This window comes from Amphichorda felina (assembly GCF_050947745.1).
Source record: "Amphichorda felina strain 45539 chromosome Unknown scaffold_9, whole genome shotgun sequence".
Classification (NCBI taxonomy): Eukaryota; Fungi; Ascomycota; class Sordariomycetes; order Hypocreales; family Bionectriaceae; genus Amphichorda; species Amphichorda felina.
The window spans coordinates 2,428,308-2,446,758 of record NW_028145041.1 but is presented as its reverse complement, the minus strand read 5'-3'; the positions used below and the strand labels follow the sequence as shown (position 1 = coordinate 2,446,758).

General features: G+C 56.1%; 10 protein-coding genes across 10 annotated transcripts; 4 read left to right on the top strand and 6 right to left on the bottom strand.

Moving 5' to 3' along the window:
* Window positions 1-3,139: 3,139 nt before the first annotated feature.
* MRPS9 (mitochondrial 37S ribosomal protein uS9m) lies at window positions 3,140-4,136 on the bottom strand (the record flags this gene model as incomplete). The annotated part of the gene is made up of 2 exons (XM_083198693.1): window positions 3,140-3,231; window positions 3,293-4,136. The coding sequence occupies 2 exons, from the start codon at window positions 4,134-4,136 to the stop codon at window positions 3,140-3,142; spliced, it is 936 nt and encodes a 311-aa protein (XP_083046428.1).
* A 408-nt stretch (window positions 4,137-4,544) lies between these two features.
* On the top strand, window positions 4,545-6,135 carry TEF4 (uncharacterized protein; the record flags this gene model as incomplete). Its single annotated transcript, XM_083198692.1, has 4 exons — window positions 4,545-4,577; window positions 4,644-4,830; window positions 5,056-5,104; window positions 5,160-6,135. 4 exons carry the CDS (start codon window positions 4,545-4,547, stop codon window positions 6,133-6,135), a joined length of 1,245 nt encoding a protein of 414 aa, XP_083046427.1.
* A 393-nt stretch (window positions 6,136-6,528) lies between these two features.
* Window positions 6,529-7,496, bottom strand: ACO1O0_009342 (HAD-like domain-containing protein; the record flags this gene model as incomplete). The annotated part of the gene is made up of 3 exons (XM_083198691.1): window positions 6,529-7,225; window positions 7,292-7,399; window positions 7,453-7,496. The coding sequence occupies 3 exons, from the start codon at window positions 7,494-7,496 to the stop codon at window positions 6,529-6,531; spliced, it is 849 nt and encodes a 282-aa protein (XP_083046426.1).
* A 552-nt stretch (window positions 7,497-8,048) lies between these two features.
* RRP36 (uncharacterized protein) lies at window positions 8,049-9,008 on the top strand (the record flags this gene model as incomplete). Its single annotated transcript, XM_083198690.1, has 1 exon — window positions 8,049-9,008. One exon carries the CDS (start codon window positions 8,049-8,051, stop codon window positions 9,006-9,008), a length of 960 nt encoding a protein of 319 aa, XP_083046425.1.
* Window positions 9,009-9,187: 179 nt separating this feature from the next.
* On the bottom strand, window positions 9,188-11,293 carry ACO1O0_009340 (ABC1 kinase family protein; the record flags this gene model as incomplete). The annotated part of the gene is made up of 1 exon (XM_083198689.1): window positions 9,188-11,293. The coding sequence occupies one exon, from the start codon at window positions 11,291-11,293 to the stop codon at window positions 9,188-9,190; it is 2,106 nt and encodes a 701-aa protein (XP_083046424.1).
* Window positions 11,294-11,908: 615 nt separating this feature from the next.
* ACO1O0_009339 (splicing factor ESS-2 family protein) lies at window positions 11,909-13,258 on the bottom strand (the record flags this gene model as incomplete). The annotated part of the gene is made up of 1 exon (XM_083198688.1): window positions 11,909-13,258. One exon carries the CDS (start codon window positions 13,256-13,258, stop codon window positions 11,909-11,911), a length of 1,350 nt encoding a protein of 449 aa, XP_083046423.1.
* A 687-nt stretch (window positions 13,259-13,945) lies between these two features.
* On the top strand, window positions 13,946-15,656 carry PPT1 (protein serine/threonine phosphatase; the record flags this gene model as incomplete). Its single annotated transcript, XM_083198687.1, has 6 exons — window positions 13,946-14,086; window positions 14,158-14,674; window positions 14,728-14,971; window positions 15,024-15,385; window positions 15,443-15,567; window positions 15,618-15,656. The coding sequence occupies 6 exons, from the start codon at window positions 13,946-13,948 to the stop codon at window positions 15,654-15,656; spliced, it is 1,428 nt and encodes a 475-aa protein (XP_083046422.1).
* Window positions 15,657-15,839: 183 nt separating this feature from the next.
* Window positions 15,840-16,277, bottom strand: ACO1O0_009337 (uncharacterized protein; the record flags this gene model as incomplete). The annotated part of the gene is made up of 1 exon (XM_083198686.1): window positions 15,840-16,277. One exon carries the CDS (start codon window positions 16,275-16,277, stop codon window positions 15,840-15,842), a length of 438 nt encoding a protein of 145 aa, XP_083046421.1.
* A 288-nt stretch (window positions 16,278-16,565) lies between these two features.
* On the top strand, window positions 16,566-17,094 carry SPT4 (transcription elongation factor SPT4; the record flags this gene model as incomplete). Its single annotated transcript, XM_083198685.1, has 3 exons — window positions 16,566-16,643; window positions 16,725-16,978; window positions 17,061-17,094. 3 exons carry the CDS (start codon window positions 16,566-16,568, stop codon window positions 17,092-17,094), a joined length of 366 nt encoding a protein of 121 aa, XP_083046420.1.
* A 243-nt stretch (window positions 17,095-17,337) lies between these two features.
* Window positions 17,338-18,345, bottom strand: ACO1O0_009335 (domain of Kin17 curved DNA-binding protein-domain-containing protein; the record flags this gene model as incomplete). The annotated part of the gene is made up of 1 exon (XM_083198684.1): window positions 17,338-18,345. One exon carries the CDS (start codon window positions 18,343-18,345, stop codon window positions 17,338-17,340), a length of 1,008 nt encoding a protein of 335 aa, XP_083046419.1.
* Between the last annotated feature and the right edge of the window lie 106 nt (window positions 18,346-18,451).

The following is an 18,451-nucleotide window of genomic DNA, read 5'->3' as shown; positions in this document are numbered from 1 at the left end:
TCTTGGTTGGCTTGACGGGTATTAATTAGCTTTGGCACAATGGCCGAGGTTGAAATGGCGGAGCCATGATGTCTGCTTTACAAATGCGTACTTACATACTAGTACAGATTAATACTGTGCCCGTATTACATAGTACGGGTACAGATACTTCGTATGAAGCGGCAAATCGATGTCTGGACATGGATGGAGGTAGATGGCCAGTACCAAGGTGGAGAAGGAAGAGGCTGAGATGTCTCGGCACGGGACTGATGCGATGCAGCCTCTGGGAGCGGGAGAAAGGGCAGACCCTGGAGAGCTCAGGAAGGAGAGACGGAGAGAGGCGGAAAGCATCAGCGGGGGCGGGTTTGTTCCGGCATCATCCATGGATCCATGGGGCGGCTATTCTAGGTTGTTGCTAGTCGGGGGACTCGGATTGGATTCCAACAGGCAGGGACGATGGATGCGCGTGCATCCCTGGGGAAGGGGCCGCCTTGGGCGAGTTCTCGATTTGCTCTCGTCATCTTTCTCTTCACCATCACCTTGTCGCTCACTAATAATGCTTACCTACCAGACACAACCAACATCATCACCAACTCCTGCCTCGTACCTATGATAGCAAGAGCTATTACTTACTCCCGGCCAAGGGCCCGCTACCTTCCTACCTGCTCGTTGGTTCACTCATCACAACACGAAGTATTAATAATCGATTTGGCCAGCTCTCCAAGTCGTGCCTGCCTCCAAAGGGATATGCGGCAATTGTAAGATCGACGTCACTGCCAGGAAGGTACCGCCGGCTGCAGCAATATCCTCCGCTTCGATATTGCTCCCCCGGCTATTTACGACATTTCTGCCTCCGCTCCAGTGACCGTAAAATCCAGCCTGGACACCACCAACTCGCAAAGAGTAAAATTTCCGAGCTGATCTCGACTACATATCAGGCTGATTCTCAAGCATATCCACCAACGGCAACCTCTGTTCGGCTCCTCTGGGGGCTGATTGGACATGCCCGACACCAACTCCAAGTATCTGGCCGCCGTTGTCGGCAGTACGGAGCACTATCCGCATTACCCTACTACTTCTAGTATTAGTCGATAATACTAATATATACCTACTTACCTTTCCGGGTGTTTGAGGTATATGCATGATGATGCATTCACACCGCATGGGTGTTGTGGTCCAGCAGCTTTAATAAGACTCGACAATCGACATTGTGACGAGCTCCGATATCCGTCGGGTTGATATTAGAAGGAGGTCGAAGAACTTATGGTCATACCTACATCGATCCGCTTACGTCGAGGTTCACTGCGATAGTACAGGGTAATATTAATGATACAACGTACCTCAGGTAGTATTATTACCGTACAGTGATGCAACTTTAGAGCGCCATGGACACGTCCATCAAATGGAGGGTTTACGTACTGGCCTGCGCCTAAACGACCTACTACAATGTGACTTGCGGCTTTCGCTCCTGCACGGAATGTTTGCTGAAACCTCGAGCCTGTGATTTGGGCACCAATGACGAAGCGGACTGGGTTGATGAAACACGCCAACGGATGCAGCCACCAAACACTTTCTAGAACGCTTCCCATCTTTATTGTGCCGTTTTGTTACGGACACTGCGCCCACTGTACAACACGCCCAAACAACAATGCAGCGAATTGCATTGTATCCGTATTACTGGACACCCCCAAAAACGAATTATATCATTCCAGCCTCCATGAGCATCACATCTTTGAAACTGCCTCAGGTGGTTTGCTGGTTCGTAATGGCGGCTCTGTTGGGTACACAAGTAGGGCAGCGGTCCTGACTTTCACAGCCCGTCTTGGTCCCACTACATGAGCTGATCTGGTACTTCGCATAATAATTATTTTTGTGCTGACGGCGCACTGGACGGAGGTACGGATACATGTCGTAATTACAAGAACCTGTGATCCCTACTACGACATGGGCATACGCTCGCCGGGGCCGACGCAGCCGGACAATGCAAATAACCGAGATCTCACCCTTGAAAATCCTGCGTTGTGAATTGTGGCCTTGGGTTTCCATCGCGATTCGACAACTAGACGGCCAGTTGTATTCCATAATTCATACTACTATATGTCCTTGGGCCAGCCCGTGCCCAGCAAGGTTTCAGGGTCAAGAGACCACGTTGTCGGAGCATTCAACCACAGGGACATGGGATGATAATGATAACAACGATGCTAGTAATATGGGAGCGCTCAAAGACTTGACGGGCTATCCTTTCTCAATTTTCAGCGACCAGGATCTATTGATTCCCAAACGGGCCCACTAGCCCTGTCGGAACTCGCCAACGGGTCACGGTGCGTGCCACAGCTGATGTTGACACCTCGTCAAAACGCCCTGTAAAAATTCGTAGGACACGCGACAATAGCTCGGGATATTGAGGCTGGCGCTAAAACAACAGATCCCGCCATAAACGAGAGCCGGTTCCCAGGGCACCAGACTTGCCGAGGCGTGGGTTGAGGGCCCAGGGCACTCTGTCCTCTGAAACTCCGCGGGTCCCCAGTTCTGCTGATCACGTTGTCCGTATGTTATGCGTTGCGAATTGTTACTAGTTTGACCTGCTGGTAGTGGACTAGAATTGATCATGCCGCAAGCCTTGCCAATACCATGTCAAGCTACCTTCCACTATGGATTAGGGGTAATAGAGAGGCGGCTTGGCCTGACCGTTAGCATGGGCGTTAGTCAGAGCGGGCTGGTGTTTAACGCCACTCCGTTCTTTTGAACCCACTGTCTGAAAGTCGCCCGGATGTCTTTCAACGGTACGTAGCACTCACTACCTACTGCTATGTGGTACCTAGTAATAGTATTAGTAGTATGTGGCAGCACTAATCCGGAGGCAGGCATGGGCTAAACGCAGGCCGTCGCCAGGCTGCCCATGGATGTGGATAATAAACATGTGCGTGCCATGTGGGCGCGTTATCAGCTCTATAACTACACAAGATGGTTGATTTGTTTACAAGTACAATGCTCCAATGGCATGAAAATCACCCGGCCGCTCTGGGGAGACCCAGAATTCCGGGCTATCCTTAGTGTCAAGGATACTCCTGTCACTTCCGACCTGACCCTGACCCGCAAGCATGAGCAAGGTAGTCGATATACACCGCCAGCCCAATACCAGGCTATATGATAGACAGCATCATCGCTTGACCCAGGCCGGGCTCTTGCGAGCCTTGAGGTGGCCATGCTTCTTCCTCTCCACCATTCTCGCATCTCTGGTGATGCAGCCGGCTAAGGGAAATCACAATTAGCCAAAATCCTTCAGATATTCGATGTGTTGAGATCCACTCACCTTGACGTAAAGCCGTCTTGAGAGCCGGTTCATGAGCCACCAGGCCATTGGCAATAGCCATTGTTAAGGCTTCCGCCTGGCCGGTGGTGCCACCACCACTGACAATAGCCCAAATATTGTACTTGTCAAGTCTCTCTGTGGAGGTTAGAGCCCAGATGGCGCTCTCACGATCGTGTACCCGCCCAAAGGCTTCGCTCAGCGGCTTCCCGTTGATCAACACCTCTCCGGTACCCTCCACCACGAATGCTCGTGCCGTCGCCACCTTCCTCCTGCCGACGCCAACGGCGCGGCCGTGCTTGTCGACTACGACGGGCCGACGCTCGCTCATAGTCGACTCAACGGGCCGGGTGAGAGACTGGAGAGCCTCGTCCACCTCGGCGGGCCGGATGCTGGGCTCGATGAGGTTGAGGCGCTTGGCCACCTGCATCACCTTGGCGAAATGTGCTGCCTTGATGGGCTCCCCGTTCTGGTTCCGGACGATATCTAAATTCGCCCATGGCACGCGAGGTGCGTCCAATGGCTTGACCATGGGGAGGTCGTGGTACTTGGCCATCAGCTTGAAGAGATGGAGGTACAGCTCGTTGAAGGCGGGTTCCCGAGAGAAGTATGAGCCCGTGGCGGGGACTTGGCGAGCGTGGACGACGCCATCGAATGGGATGTTGATCGCGGTGACGGGGTTACGCTGCGTAGAAGGCTGCAGCTCGGGCTGCTTCGACGTGTTTAGTTGCCGGATGTCGACTTTGGGGGAAGATTTCGGCCGGATGGCGAGCCCTTGCTGCCATCCGCATCTTGTGAGCCGGCCCGAACACCGGACACTTCGGATGCCGCTCGCAAGAGACGCCATTGTGGCCGTTCGCTGGTGCGGCGTGGCCGTTGGTTGGGCCTCGTGGGTTCGATGTCGTTGCCGTCGGCGGTCGAGTTGCCGTACAAAATCTTCCCAATTGCGACCGACACCGAATTGGCGCCTCAGACGCTCAGAGATGGTCACGTGAAATGGGGACGAGCGACTGAGCTCCAGCCACACGTCAGCCATCTGTAGGTACGGAGTACAACGCAGGGTCCAGCCCAGCCACCGCGGTCAGTTTGCTGAGATTGACGAGCAGGCATTAGCGCGGGGCACTCGCAACAAAAAATTTCCTCTCAATCTCCCTGAACACATTTATCTCCCCTCTCTTCCCCGTCACCACTTTCCTTCCTCACACTCTACTTTTTTCCCACTCATCTTCTACAATCCGTCAGGAACGCAGTCAAGATGGTTTTCGGAACTCTCTTCACCAAGGGCAATGTAAGAGAACACCATCTCAACATCAACTACCACAGCCAGCACAGGCACTGACCGCTTTCCTCGTAGGACAACCCCCGCACCACCGCCATCAAGGCGGTTGCGAAGGCCAACGGCCTCGACCTGAACGTCGTTGCCGCTGACCTCGCTAACCCTACTGTCGAGCACCTCAAGGCCAACAAGCTCGGCAAGGTCCCCGCTTTCCTCGGCGAGGATGGCTTCGCTCTCTCTGAGTGCATTGCCATTGCCATCTACAGTAGGTCCACCTTGTTCTCTTTTTCTTGTCGACCCCGCCATCTACGCCCTTTTGAGGGCGTCCTTTCTATGATGACCAAGCCAAACAAATACAGTTATCCCTGTCTGAACAAGCAATCCAAAGATTGTTTGTGAGTTGATAATGTCTAACTTCTGATTTCTCTTCTTTCTACTTCTTCATTGTGCTGGAAGCTTGTCCGAATAGTCAATGCTAACCTGGCTCAAGTCACCTCCCAGAACGAGAAGACCACCCTCCTTGGTAAGACCAAGCAGGAGTAAGTACAATCAAGCCAAAGTCGACTTGATCTATCAGAGGCTAACCCGTATCAGCTACGCCTCGATCCTGAAGTGGATGTCCTTCTTCAACTCCGAGGTTCTCCCTCCCCTGGGTGGCTGGTTCCGTCCTCTCCTCGGCTTCGACGCCTACAACAAGAAGTCCGTTGAGGACTCCTCCAAGCGTGCTCTTAGGGCCATTGCTGTCGTTGAGGAGCACCTCCTCCGCCACACCTACCTGGTCGGCGACCGCATCACCCTTGCCGATCTGTTCGCTGCTGGCATCATCACCCGCGGCTTCCAGTTCTTCTTCGACAAGAAGTGGCGCCAGGAGAACCCCAACGTCACCCGCTGGTACGAGACTGTCATCAACCAGCCCATCTACTCCGCTGTTGCCGAGCCCCTCGAGTTCCTCGAGACTCCCAAGCTCACCAACGTTGCCCCCAAGAAGGCTGAGCAGCCCAAGGAGGCCAAGCCCAAGGAGGCCAAGCCCAAGGAGGCCCCCAAGCCTGCTGCCCCTGCTGCCGAGGAGGCTGCCCCCAAGGCCAAGCACCCCTGCGCCCTGCTCCCCGAGACTCCCTTTGCTCTCGATGACTGGAAGCGCTACTTCTCGAACCACGAGGAGTCCGAGTCCATGAAGTACTTCTGGGAGACTGTCCCCCTGGAGAAGGACTACTCCATCTGGCGTGTTGACTACAAGTACAACGATGAGCTCACCCTCGTCTTCATGTCCAACAACCTCATCGGTGGCTTCAACGCCCGCCTCGAGGCTTCCCGCAAGTACCTGTTCGGCTCTGCCTCCGTGTACGGCGAGAACAACAACTCTGTCATCCAGGGTGCTTTCGTCATCCGCGGCCAGGACTACCTGCCCGTCTTCGATGTCGCTCCCGACTACGAGAGCTACACCTTCTCCAAGCTCGACCCCTCCAAGGCTGAGGACCGCGAGTTCGTCGAGTCTATGTGGAAGTGGGACAAGCCTGTCACTGTTGATGGCAAGGAGTACCCCCACGCCGATGGCAAGGTCTTCAAGTAAGCAATTGCTGAAGGTCTGACAAGAAAAAAAAGTAATGGACGATGATGATGGCATGGATTTTTACGGATGAAATGTGCCAGAAAGTGGAAATGAGTTATGATGGAAGAAATGTGTGTCATGATTGTCATCTATGATGGCATATGGCGCGCCACTCTCTAACGTTTTATTTGTTCCGGATGCACACAATGTGCTCCGACTCCAAACAAAAAAAGAAGAATACCAATACCAGACACATTTGGTCCATATCTAAACTTCTATGCTCCTCATCCGTGTGTAATGGGTATCTATTTGCTCTCGTGACCAAACCAAGTCTCCTTCATAGTACATGTTCCTCCTCTGTGCAATGATTGACATTGTTCTACTATGGGAATCTTCCAATCGTTCGTAATGGAATTACTTTGCAGGCAGAGAGTAGTTGGGGTCTAGCTTGAAGGGGTTCTGCCGTATGTACCTGCTCAAATCGGCCTGCCAGCTCAGCGCGTTGATGTAGTCGTGGACCTGGGGCAGCACCTCGGCCGTCTCGTTGGCGAGGCCCGAGAACTCGGGCAGGGCCAGGATGTTGAACGGCTCGGTGCGGCCTTTCTCGAGGGAGTCGTCGACGAGGACCGTGTTGGACTGGTCCCACCTACCGCCGCTGGCTGCGTCCGGGTGCGCCGCGGCGACGCGGGGATCGTCCCACACGCGGTCGAGGCGCTTGTAGCACTGGACGCGGGTGTCGTAGTCCTCGGCGCTGAGGCCGAACTGGTCGCGAGCCCAGATGAGGAGGCAGCGCTGGCACTCCTCGGGGGTGAGCAGGCGGCTGACCATCTTTTGGACGTTCTGGGGGCGGGCCGAGGACCAGATGGCGAGGTGGAAGGTGTCGAGGCAGTAGCGGAGGAACTGGCGAGCGTGGGGGCGCTCGACGAAGTGGAAGGGGCGGTTGCGCTGGGGCCGATAGAGGAGGGTGCCGTTGAGGTCCATGACGATGAGGATGCGCCGAGGGGCGGGGAGGGTGGAGGGTGGGGAGAGGGCCTGGAGGATGTATTTCTGAGTTGGATCAGGGACGCCACCTGACGCTGCGCTCGGGGTGGTGCGCCCAAGGCGCTGGTTCCTGGGATGGGTTAGTATCGGGAGGATAGGAGGCGATGGTGGTGAAGAGGGATGAGATGAGGCTCACTTGGCACTTATTTCTGTGGCACGGACCTCAGCTTCTTGCTGTTTCCGCAGAGCGTACTTGGACTTCCTGCCTTTCTTTTCTGTCTTGGGAGGGTTCTGTAGAGGAGTGCTATATTGCTGTTAGTTGTGCTGCTCCGTCCTATGTGAAACTCGGCGTCGTACCTTGATGAGGAGGGTGGAGTGCCCTCCTGAGCTGGCACAGCCATTGTCAAGCCTGGTATTGAGGCCACCTGGTGTTGTGTCATTTTGCGAGACGGGCCGTATTTCGAGGTCCGGGTGGCTGCTTTGGGGTTGGGAGGTTTGAGCTGCCTGATATATTCAGAATATATAGAGTCGCGAAGGGTTGGGCTTCGACCATCACTGGGTTTGCCCGTCAAGAGGTGTCTCAAGCGAGTAAGAAACGAAGACGGCTGGGCCCGGGGTAGGACAGCTTTAGCAGCACGGGTGAACAGTCCTCGCAACATGGAGCAGTACTTCCGGGCTCAAAGACACTCTTGGAGGCAAACCCTGCGCCGACAATCCTCATCCATGGAAATTAAAGAATAGAACTTCATCGTTGCGCTTGCGATTCATACACGTGCCTCATTAAGTGCATGGGACCAACCCGCCAATCGTCTATGACTCTAGCGGGGTATCGATAAGCCTTGGAGACCCTCCAGAAAAAAGTTCCAGCCCACCTTCACCGCAACGGAGCTGCCGTCGCAATTCACTGGTACGACAGGCCTCGATTTTTGTGCTTGAAGAAAACCACATCTACGATGCCGGCGAAACGAAAATTGCCCTCCTTGGGCCTCGAGAGGCGCGTGCGCCCGAGACGGGAGGACGAATGGGAGCTAGAAACAGGCGGCGGCAACGATTCATCCGCTGATGACGCTGTATCGGAAGAAGGTGTTGGTGACGACGACGATCAAGACGACGGGTCGTCGCACGAGTTGGAGTCGGACGAAGATGAGTCTGAGGATAAACTAGATGCCTCTAAACTCGACATCGCCTCTATATCCTTCGGAGCTCTCGCCAAGGCCCAGGCCTCGCTCCCGCCGTCCAAGAAGCACAAGCAGGCATCGGGAAAGCAAGACGGTCAGGACGACGACAAGCCTCCCAGGCCCGACAAGCGGAGCGCCACTAGCAGCGCAAGAAGCGCCCCGGCGACGAAACGAACGTCGAAGCACGCGCCCCAGGAGCAGTCCTCGAAGCGGCCCGTGTCGCGGCTGCGAGAGGTCATCTCCACCGAGACGAAGCGCGCGCCCGCGCGCGACCCGCGGTTCGACCCCGTGTCTGGGACGGCGGCGCGGCTGAGCGAGGCCCACGCCAGCCGGGCGTACTCCTTTCTCGACGAGTACCGCGACAAGGAGGTGGCGGACCTGCGGGCGCAGGTCAAGAAGACCAAGGACCCGGCGCAGAAGGAGGAGCTGAAGCGGCAGATCATGTCGATCGAGTCGCGGCGCAAGGCGCGCAAGCAGAAGGAGGAGGCAGAGCGGGTGCTGGCGGAGCACAGGCGCAAGGAGAAGGAGCTGGTGGCGCAGGGCAAGCAGCCCTTCTACCTGAAGCGCAGCGAGCAGAAGAAGCAGCTGCTCGTCAACCGGTACGCGGGCATGAGCAAGGGCCAAGCGGACAAGGCGATGCAGCGGAAGAGGAAGAAGGTCGCGGGCAAGGAGAAGAAGGAACTGGATTGGCTGCAGAGAGTTCCGGATCGTCATGGACGGGGACGCGGAGAGTAGATGGTACATGTTTGTCTATCGTATCTAGCGACGAGGGCCCCCCTAGACGCCAGTCTGTTCTATGGGCCGTATTGTATATGTATATACCCCCCCAACGCTCAGCAGCTGTTCTAGCCTGCAATTACATATGAATCATGATACAAAATAATGGTACAAGTTATGAGTATGAGTGGGATGGATCACTGCTTCTGAACGTAGCCCGACGCAGCCACGCTGTTGGCAAACATCTCGCGGCAGCGGACCTTGCTCCCAAGCCGGGAACATAGGAGGAACGCACCGCTGAGCTTCCGGTGCAGACTGTACGTCTCCTCCGGCGGCGGGGACAGCCGTTCCTGAAGCATGACGGGGATGAGCGCCTTGACGCGTTCCGTGATGGTCTGGTCCTGGAAGTCGTAGACTTCAGGGGCTGTCTCGAGGAAGGGTTCCGCTAGCGTGAGGATGGACTGGAGGTGCGCCTCTACCATGGTCTTGCTCTCGTGGCCGGTCAGGTACCCCAGGCTCTCGGACAGCGACTTGACCGTGTCCTTATCGCCGCGCGAGGCAGCATCGAGGAGCTGGACGTACTCGCGGACGAATTCTTCCGGGTACTCGCGCGAGGCGCCAAAGTCGAGCAGGGCGAGGCGGTCGGCGTCGGCATTGTACAGGAAGTTTGACCAGTTGGGGTCCGTCTGCATAAACTTGAACTCGCAGATCTCGCGCAGGCAGAGGCGCATGATCTGGGAGCCGATCCAGTCACGCTGCTCCTGAGTGAAGGACTTGATTCGTGTGACGGTGAGGCCGTCCATGAACTCCATGGTCAGCACCTGCTTGCCCGACGCCTCGGGATAGACGTCCGGGACCTGGAAGACGTCCTTCTCGTTGCCGAGGAGCTCCTTGTACTTGACGGCGCATTGGAGCTCGCGCTCGTAGTCGCATTCCCAGCCCAGCTCCAACCGTGCGTTGTCTATTGTCTTGTTGAGGTACAAACCCTTGGGGAGGAGCTTGGTGGCGTTCAGGAGAATGCCGAGATTGTCCAGATCCGAGTTGATGGAGTCGGCAACGCCTGGAAACTGGATCTTGACAGCAACTTTCCTGCCGTTGGACTTGAGTCTCGCTTTGTGAACCTGGCCGATGGACGCTGCTGCTATTGGCTTCTCCTCAAACTCGCTGTACAGCTCACGCCAGTCGGGGCCAAGGTTCGCCTCCAGGACGCGGTCTCGCTGCCAAGCGGGCATATAGTCGGCCTTGTCCTGCACCCGCTGCAGGACCTCCTGGATGGGCTTCGGCAGCATCTTGGAATCCTGGAAGCTCATCATCTGGCCCAGCTTCAGCGCAGCACCTCGCATCCGCGAGAGCCGGGTCACGAGGCGCTCCATGTTCTTCCCGCTGAGGAGGATGGAGCCCTCTCCGCCGCTGCCAAAGGCTCTGCTGAAACCCTCCGTCACGGCGCCGCCCAGCATGCCTGCGGCCAGCCCGCTGTAGTTCCACATGCGGCTGAAGCGGCTTGCCGGCACCTTGGACTCACGGAGGCTGTACGCAGGAGGAGCCTCGGCGCTTGCCCCGGTCAGCTCCTTAGCCACCTCGATGATATCTGGTTCCAGCTCCTTGGCTTTGGCTTGCGAGATGGGGTTTGTAGGTAGTGGTTGGGGCGGCCGAGATCGTTGTTCTTCTGTAGCTTTGATAGCTTCCGCCGGGGCAGGAGGCGAAGTATGAGGAGGCTCTGGCGCAGAGGGCTCAGCTACTGTGATAGTTGATTCTAGCTTCGCACTGGTAGCCTCTTCCACCGGCGGGGGCGGAGGGTTCGGCCAGTATCGCATCGGATGCTCCTTGGCTGCCCCCCCTCCTGACGCCCGAGTCGGCCGCTGTGGTTTCTGTCTGGGGTTGTCTTGCTTGCGCAACGAGTCGAGCATCTTGGACGCCCGTGTGGTGTGGAAGATGTTAACATCGACGTTTTTCGGCAGATTGAGGTCGCCTTTCGCGGCCCGGCTCTTCTGCAGCGCTTCCAACTCTGATTCCATAGCGGCAGCGTCCGGCGCGGGTTGGCTCGGCGGGGAGCTCACATCTTGTCGTTGGGGATCCCCAGCCTGGTCGTCCTCTTCATGCTGGACCTCCTCCTTTGGTTCGCTCGGATGGTTCGCAGTCTGTGGATCTACCGTCACAGCTCGGTTCCTTAGCGACGCTGCGACGCTCGAGGTCCTGCTGTAGGCGTCGAGCTGGCGACTGCGGAGGGCGACATGCCTGGATGCAACGCCGCGCGAGGCATTGAGCACCGCCGCGAGGTCGATGGCGAAGTCGACGAACCTCATGAGGGCTGTGCAGCCTCCGGTAGGCGGGCTCGCTCGAAGGATTGTGTTCTCGGGAAAATTGTCGCCGACAGGGGAGATGATTGCGGCATGCGAAAGGTCCCCGACACTTTTTTTACCCCAAGCTTTTTGGTGACGGGATCTCCAGGAACCAAACCATACCAAGCGTCGTATGCATATACCGGGTCGACACTCGACCAGCCACCAGATGGACTCGTATTATATCATGTAGCACTAAGGAGTACTGATTTAAGAAGTACTGCTATTTTATTTTATTGTCAGCCTTCTGGGTATCTAGATATACTGTAATTGGACAAACGCAATCTCGGTGTCCGTCAGTTGGATAGTCACGGATTCGATTCTGCTCCACCACTTGTCAAGAGTTAACCAAGCCCTCGCTATGATGCAGTCTGATTGATTATCCAATAGCCATATTCTGTTCGCCTCCTTTTGGAGCCTCTTGAGGGTTCCCAGCTCGGTAGTTGCGCAATTGCTCCCGTAAAGCGTGTTGAGACTTAGGTTTGACCTAAGGCCCGGATAGGCTCTTTAACCGCACGGTGCCATAGCTTTCTGGTTCTTTGATGTCGTTTGGTCTGATGACTCCTCGTTTCCTGAGTATCATCCGCCTGTACTCGAAGGAGCGCGGCTAACACTCTTCAGAAGAGACCCTCTCGGTTTCATGGGCGTCGATTGACCAAACGAGCCGCCGGGCGACCTGCTTCTTGGCGTCCCAATCTTGCTCCAGAGCCTCTGTGCGGCCGGAGTCAGCCCTCCTGATACCCGGGGGCTGCTTGGGAACTTTGGAACTGGTGTTTTGTCGACCTTCCCAGTCAGCCCATTCTGCGAGGCCTCTTTATTGGATTTTGATATTCGTTCCACCATCCGTTCGTGTAACGACTCCCTCTTTCTCTGGTCCTGCACCCTGAACGGGTTGTTCGAATCACCCGGACCTAGGTCGATAACGGGGGAGCGCCTAACAGATGGTGCTTCGTCGTCATCCTCGTCATCCACAAATGCATATCCGTTCACTCGGGGCGTTTCCCCTCCCCCAACGCTGGAGTCCTGGTCCTTGACTCGTGGTCTCCCAGCCACCGCATCCCGTATCGATGATGCGGTTGGCGAAGGTGGCCGCTGGGGTACATGGGGCTCAGGCATTCGGGTATTCTCGTACACAACAGTTTTGGGCCCCATGCGCGAGAGTTCTGCAGCCCTCTGTGCAACCGAGACAACCTCGTCATCGACCCCGTCCGCCCTAAACATCAGGCTGTTTTTGGGGGCCGCGTTCCAGGTATCTGGACGAGCTGGGCGATCGTCAGAGTCCTTAATGGCTAGTCGATCCCTCTTCATGTAGCCGTCATCGATGAGGCGCCCTTCCCTCGAAAGCCTGTCCTGGATTTCCTTCTGCTTGATCATCTCCTTCGAAGGCAGCTTGTTGCCCCGCCATAGCCAGGCGTACTTGTCGGCCCTTTTCTGGTTCTGCTTGTCCACGAGCTTGTAGAAGCTCTCATTGTCCTCGCTGGTGTATGTCTCCTGGAACTTTGAGAGGCTCATGTTGGTGTCCAGCTGGGGACGGTTTACCATGGCGGGAGGGGCCTCGGAAGCTGGTGTATCCCCCACATAGGTAGTAGGGGTGCGCGCTCCGTCACCCAGATGCCCCGATGCTAACGGTGTGCTGCGTGTGCGTCGCCCAGGGGTCATGACGTGCTGTAGCCTGCGTCCTGCGCTGGAGATCCAGGCTTCGTCCTTGGAGTCGAGCGCATCGAGGTACTCCTGCTTCGTCTCGGTTTCGAGAAGACCTGGGAAGAAGTCTCTTGCTATTATCTGCGAGAGTGCTTCTGTGTAGGAATCCTCGTCCAGCACCTTCTTTGGCCGCTTGATCTTCTTGACTTGGGGAGGTGGCGGCATCAAGGCCATCTCGGAAGGCCTCTTACGCACCAGGGCGTTCGAAGGTGGTCGTGCGTCGTCCATCCTGACGCGGGTTGGTCAAAAGTGTCTTTGCCCCGACGACAGGGCGGCCCGGCGGTGGCTCGAGGATCTTGGAGTTGTAGCTGGCGACCAAAGAGAGAGGCGCATGACGTTGGGAAGGCTGTCAGCAAGTTATCGATAACCTGGCGACGATTGATGGGGATGCACCTATCGGGGCCCTTTCACGAGTCACACAGGCCTACAGCACTGACAACAGCACCGGGCAGCCAGCGACTCAGCGCCAATGCCACAAGGCCCCTCCTGGAGTCGTGCCACATGTGGCAATTGATCGTGCCCACAATTCGGTGCTTACCGGCGCGGCAAGCCAACCTCCCCTGGCCCTGGACGGCCCTGGCGCCCACCAAACGGTCTCCACACCTCCTACGGCAGAGGCATGGAAAGGCCTCCCAGAGTCCCATCAGTTGCACCACCCCGCCATCCAAAAAGTCTTCCGTCTAAAAGAATCCCATCGGCAGCGCCTCCTCGCTCCGTTAGGCTGCATTTCTCTCTCAGTATTTTAGACTGGCAATCTCTTTTGGATTGGATCATCATATAGACCTTTCATACTACTCGCATCCCCATAGACGCACCGTCCTATAGCCTCGACTCTCGAGACTACGCGAGCACCTCTCGTCACAACATCCTCAATCGCGCACGACCCCTCCTCGATTATCTATTCGCGGCGTCGCCATGTCCAAGTCGGCTGTCGACCTCAAGAACGAGGGGAACAAGGCGTTCTCCTCGGGCGACTACCCTGCTGCCGTCGATCTGTACTCCCAAGCCATAGCCCTGAACAACCAGGAGCCCACCTTCTTCACGAACCGAGCCCAGGTTTGTCACCCCGTCGTGTGACGTCAGGCCGTGGCAGTAAAGACTGACTATATGGCGTCCCCTGTACTTAGGCATATATCAAGACCGAGGCGTATGGCTATGCCATTGCCGATGCCGGCAAGGCACTGGAGCTGAACCCCAAGCTCGTCAAGGCTTACTACCGACGAGGCCTTGCGCGGACAGCCATTCTTCGACCGAAAGAGGCCATTAATGACTTCAAAGAATGCGTCAAGCTAGACCCCAACAACAAAGATGCTAGGCTTAAGCTGGAGGAGTGCAAGAAGATTGTGCGGCAACTCGCCTTCTTCGCCGCCATCGAGGTCGGCGATGAGCCTTCCGCCGCTGAGGGTCTGGATCTTGATAGTATGGCTGTCGATGACGACTATGACGGCGTCCGACTCGGCAACGAGATGACCCAAGAATTTATCGATGATATGACGGAAAGGTTCAAGAACGGCAAGAAGATTCACCGGAAATATGTGTACCAGATTATCCTGGCTGTCAAGAAGATTGTGTACGACGAGGCGACAATGGTAGAGATGGAGATTCCGTCAGACGTTGAGCTGACAGTGTGCGGCGACACCCACGGTTGGTGCACAAATTTCCCCGTCTTATGTGGCAGTCACACTGACCCCTGACAGGCCAATACTTTGATCTCATGGAACTCTTCCGTCGCAACGGCAGCCCGAGCGACAAGCACTGGTACCTGTTCAACGGCGACTTTGTGGACCGAGGCTCTTGGTCCAGCGAGATCGCCCTGCTCCTATATGCCTACAAGTGGCTGAGGCCGAATGGCTTCTTCCTCAACCGAGGCAACCACGAGACAGACGACATGAACAGGGTTTACGGCTTTGAGGGAGAGTGCAAGGCCAAGTATAACGAAAGGTACGCGGACCTCCGTCAACTACTACTATTCGATTTCTAACCTAGGGTGCAGAGTATTTAAGCTATTCTCAGAGAGTTTCTCAGCCCTACCCCTGGCCACACTCATCGGCAGGAAGTACCTCGTACTCCACGGTGGCCTCTTCTCCGATGACAATGTCACCCTCGACGATATCCGAAAGCTTAACAGGCACAACCAGCGACAGCCCGGCCAGTCTGGTCTGATGATGGAGATGCTGTGGACAGACCCTCAGGAGGAGGCTGGCCGCGGCCCCAGTAAGCGTGGAGTCGGCATGCAGTTCGGTCCTGATATTACCAAGAGGTTCTGCGAGAAGAACGGGCTGGAGGCCGTCATCCGCAGCCACGAGGTGCGCATGGACGGGTACGAGGTCCAGCACGACGGGCGGTGCATCACAGGTACGCACCCACTTGCCAGCACTCTCTCCGATACGCCATCACTAACTTTTCCGTCAGTCTTCTCTGCGCCCAAGTACTGCGATTCAACCGAGAACAGGGGTGCTTACATCAATATCGGCCCCGACTATAAGCTTCGGTTTGAGCAGTTTGATGCCGTGCCGCATCCCGATATCAAGCCGATGGTGGGTTTTCCGGTTGTCCAGCAGCATAATTCATCTCTAACTTGTTCCAGGCATATGCTCAAAGTTCCCTCATGTCGTCTCTGATGTAAAAACCCTGGGGATGCAAGAAGAGGAGTAGAGGGCGCGGAGATGGACCGACAGGGCGGATAAGAGCATTGGAAACGCATTGCTAGGCGTCTGGAGGCGGGGATTTCAGAAGTGTTTGAAAGAAAGAGTTCTCAGATACCCCGTGTAGATCGATAGTGTCAAGGGGTCGATGAGACCCCGAGGAATCACGAGTTCCAGAGGCGGTCCTGCCCGTCACTTCCCACCATTGCCCCTAGCCAGTCAGAGCACTGCTTGAGACGGAGGAGGCACTGGACGCCGTCCTCGGTCGTGCCCCTCCACGCCGTCATGGCTGCCGCAAAGGGACCCAGGTCCTCACGTGGGACACGTACCCAGCACTCAGTGCCCTCAGCCTTGAGTACATCTAGGGGGATGGCGGCCCCGGTGATCCCCAGAAACTGTCGTAGCGCAACCGTGCAGTACGACTTGACCTGCAGCTCGTCAAGGGTCCCCGGGTTGCTGCCGGTGCCGTCGGTGACGAGCTGCATGTGTGCGTAGGAGAACTGGGGGGCCTTGACGGTGCAGGTGAGGATGTCGTGGGACTTGTCGAGGCGGGGCTTTTTGGCAGAGGGGCTGCCTGCTTCTGGATTTGTGCTCTGTGCCATTTTGGGCGGTATCTGAAATTTCCCCCCCAATCTGAATATGTAGTGTATGTAGACGAGTGAAGCCACGATTTCATGGAGTTGGTGGTGAAGAAAGTTACAAGTTTGCGTTTGGTGGATGTGATGCATAAATGCATATTTTCCTGACCGCACCAATTGGGTGATGAATCCTGGGGGCGTGGACAAAGGCTCACCACGAACCATCTTTTGCACCGATTCTTCATACTTGGGACTCGCGTTTTCAAACCCACTCATTCGAAAGAAGCGAGACTCACACATCCAGCGAGAACCATGTCCGCCTTTGTCGCCCCCAGCCAGCAGCGCTACCTACGCGCCTGCATGGTCTGCTCCATCGTCCAGACCTACGCCGTATGTCCTCCCTCTCTCCACGCCACAGGGTCCCAAGAGTGCCTGCCGTTGTTGAGTCAAAGCTAAACCGGTGAAATCCAGCGCTTCCGCGACTACGGATGCCCCAACTGCGAAGAGTTCCTCCACCTGCAGGGCTCGCAGGACCAGATCGAGAGCTGCACGTCGCAGGTCTTCGAGGGCGTCATCAGCCTGGCGGACCCGTCCAAGAGCTGGGTGGCCAAGTGGCAGCGGCTGGACAACTACGTCCCCGGCATGTACGCCATCAAGGTGTCGGGCCAGCTGTCGGATGAGACGCGGTCGATGCTCGAGGAGGAGTATAGGATACAGTACATACCGTAAGAGCTCTCCCGCGCCCCCCCCCCCCCAACCTTCTAGGGGTGACTTCTTGTAGGAGGCTCTAGCTAACGGACATGGCAGGAGAGATGGCAGTGAGGCCGATGTGGATCAATGAGAAGCTTGGAGGTATTTGTTTTACTATTGCTACGGCGAAAGAGGCGTTGGTCAAGCTGGAAAAGGAGCCACTGGACATTTGGTGACACACAGTTTCGGTTCAAATAGCAGGTATTGCTTGGGAGTTATACTACAATAAAACATCGCTTCTATAAATGCGCCATCGCTTTCATATGGTATCCAAAGTTCGACAATGCCAGGCAATCCTCCACCAACGCCTTTTCGAAAAAGCTTTTCAGTTGATTTAACCCTGTCTCGCCTTTTTGCCGCCTGGCATGCTGAAGCCAGCCGTATCGCGTGACCTCTTCTTTTCCATTTCCTGCTTCATAATTCTCTCCGCCTCGCTCATCTTCTTGGGCTGTTCTATCTTGGCCGTCTTCTTTGCACCACCCCCGAATGCGTTCTTCTTTGCTTGGGCAAAGACGTTCTTCGTTTGAGGTTTGGCACCCATCTTCAGGGAAATACCCCCGAATCCCGCCGGTTTGGCTGCTTGCTTCTCTTCCTCCTTGGGCTTCTCAGCTTCTTTCAGCGTGGCGTCCTCTGCTTGCGTGTTCTCTGGGGGGAAGGCGTCGGTTGGCTTTGGTGTCGGGCTCTCTGACTTGGCAGCTGTTTTAGCGCCAAAAGACAATTTGATCTTCTCTCCCTCTTGCCTCTTGAGTTCTCGATCTTCCGGGCCAAGGTCTTCCTCTGGATCGTGTTTTACGCTGGCTTGCGCTCGCTTGATCTGTTCTCGGATTATGCGCTGCTCCAACTCTTCGTTGCCCTGGTCCTGCGCTTCCTTCCGCTTCAGCGCGTCCCGCCGCCGCAGGGCCTCGGGGGAGTTGTCAATCCACGCGATGTGAATCCCCTTTTCTGTCTCCTCCACTCTGCATATGCCCTCCCGGCCAAGGTACTTGGCGAACTCGGTGAGTGACGGCCACTTGGTGGCGTTCATGTGGACGTGTTCCTTGTTGGCAATGTACTCTTGGTAGAAGTGGTTTATATGTACTTGCTTCTCGCCGTGGCCCGTCTTGAGGAGCTGGAGGAAGTCGCGGAGGAATTGGTTGCTGAATTCGTTGATGGCCTTCCTTGGATCCTCGCCGACCACGAGCATCTTCCGGACATGGCTCTCGGACTGGGTATGAAGAGAAAAGCCGTTGGCATCATTGCACTGCTTCTCGCACACCTGGCAGTACCAGCGCAATCGTCCGAGGCCCCTCGACCTCATCTTGTTGTTCAGCCATTTTGTAGAGCCAACCTCGGCCTTAGGCATGGCTGCGGGTAATAGGATTTATCACGTCCGGTTGTCTGATATGTGCGGCGTCGGTTTGGTGTCTGCGACGAATTTGGGCGAGCGACCGCGGCGATAATCCAGCGAG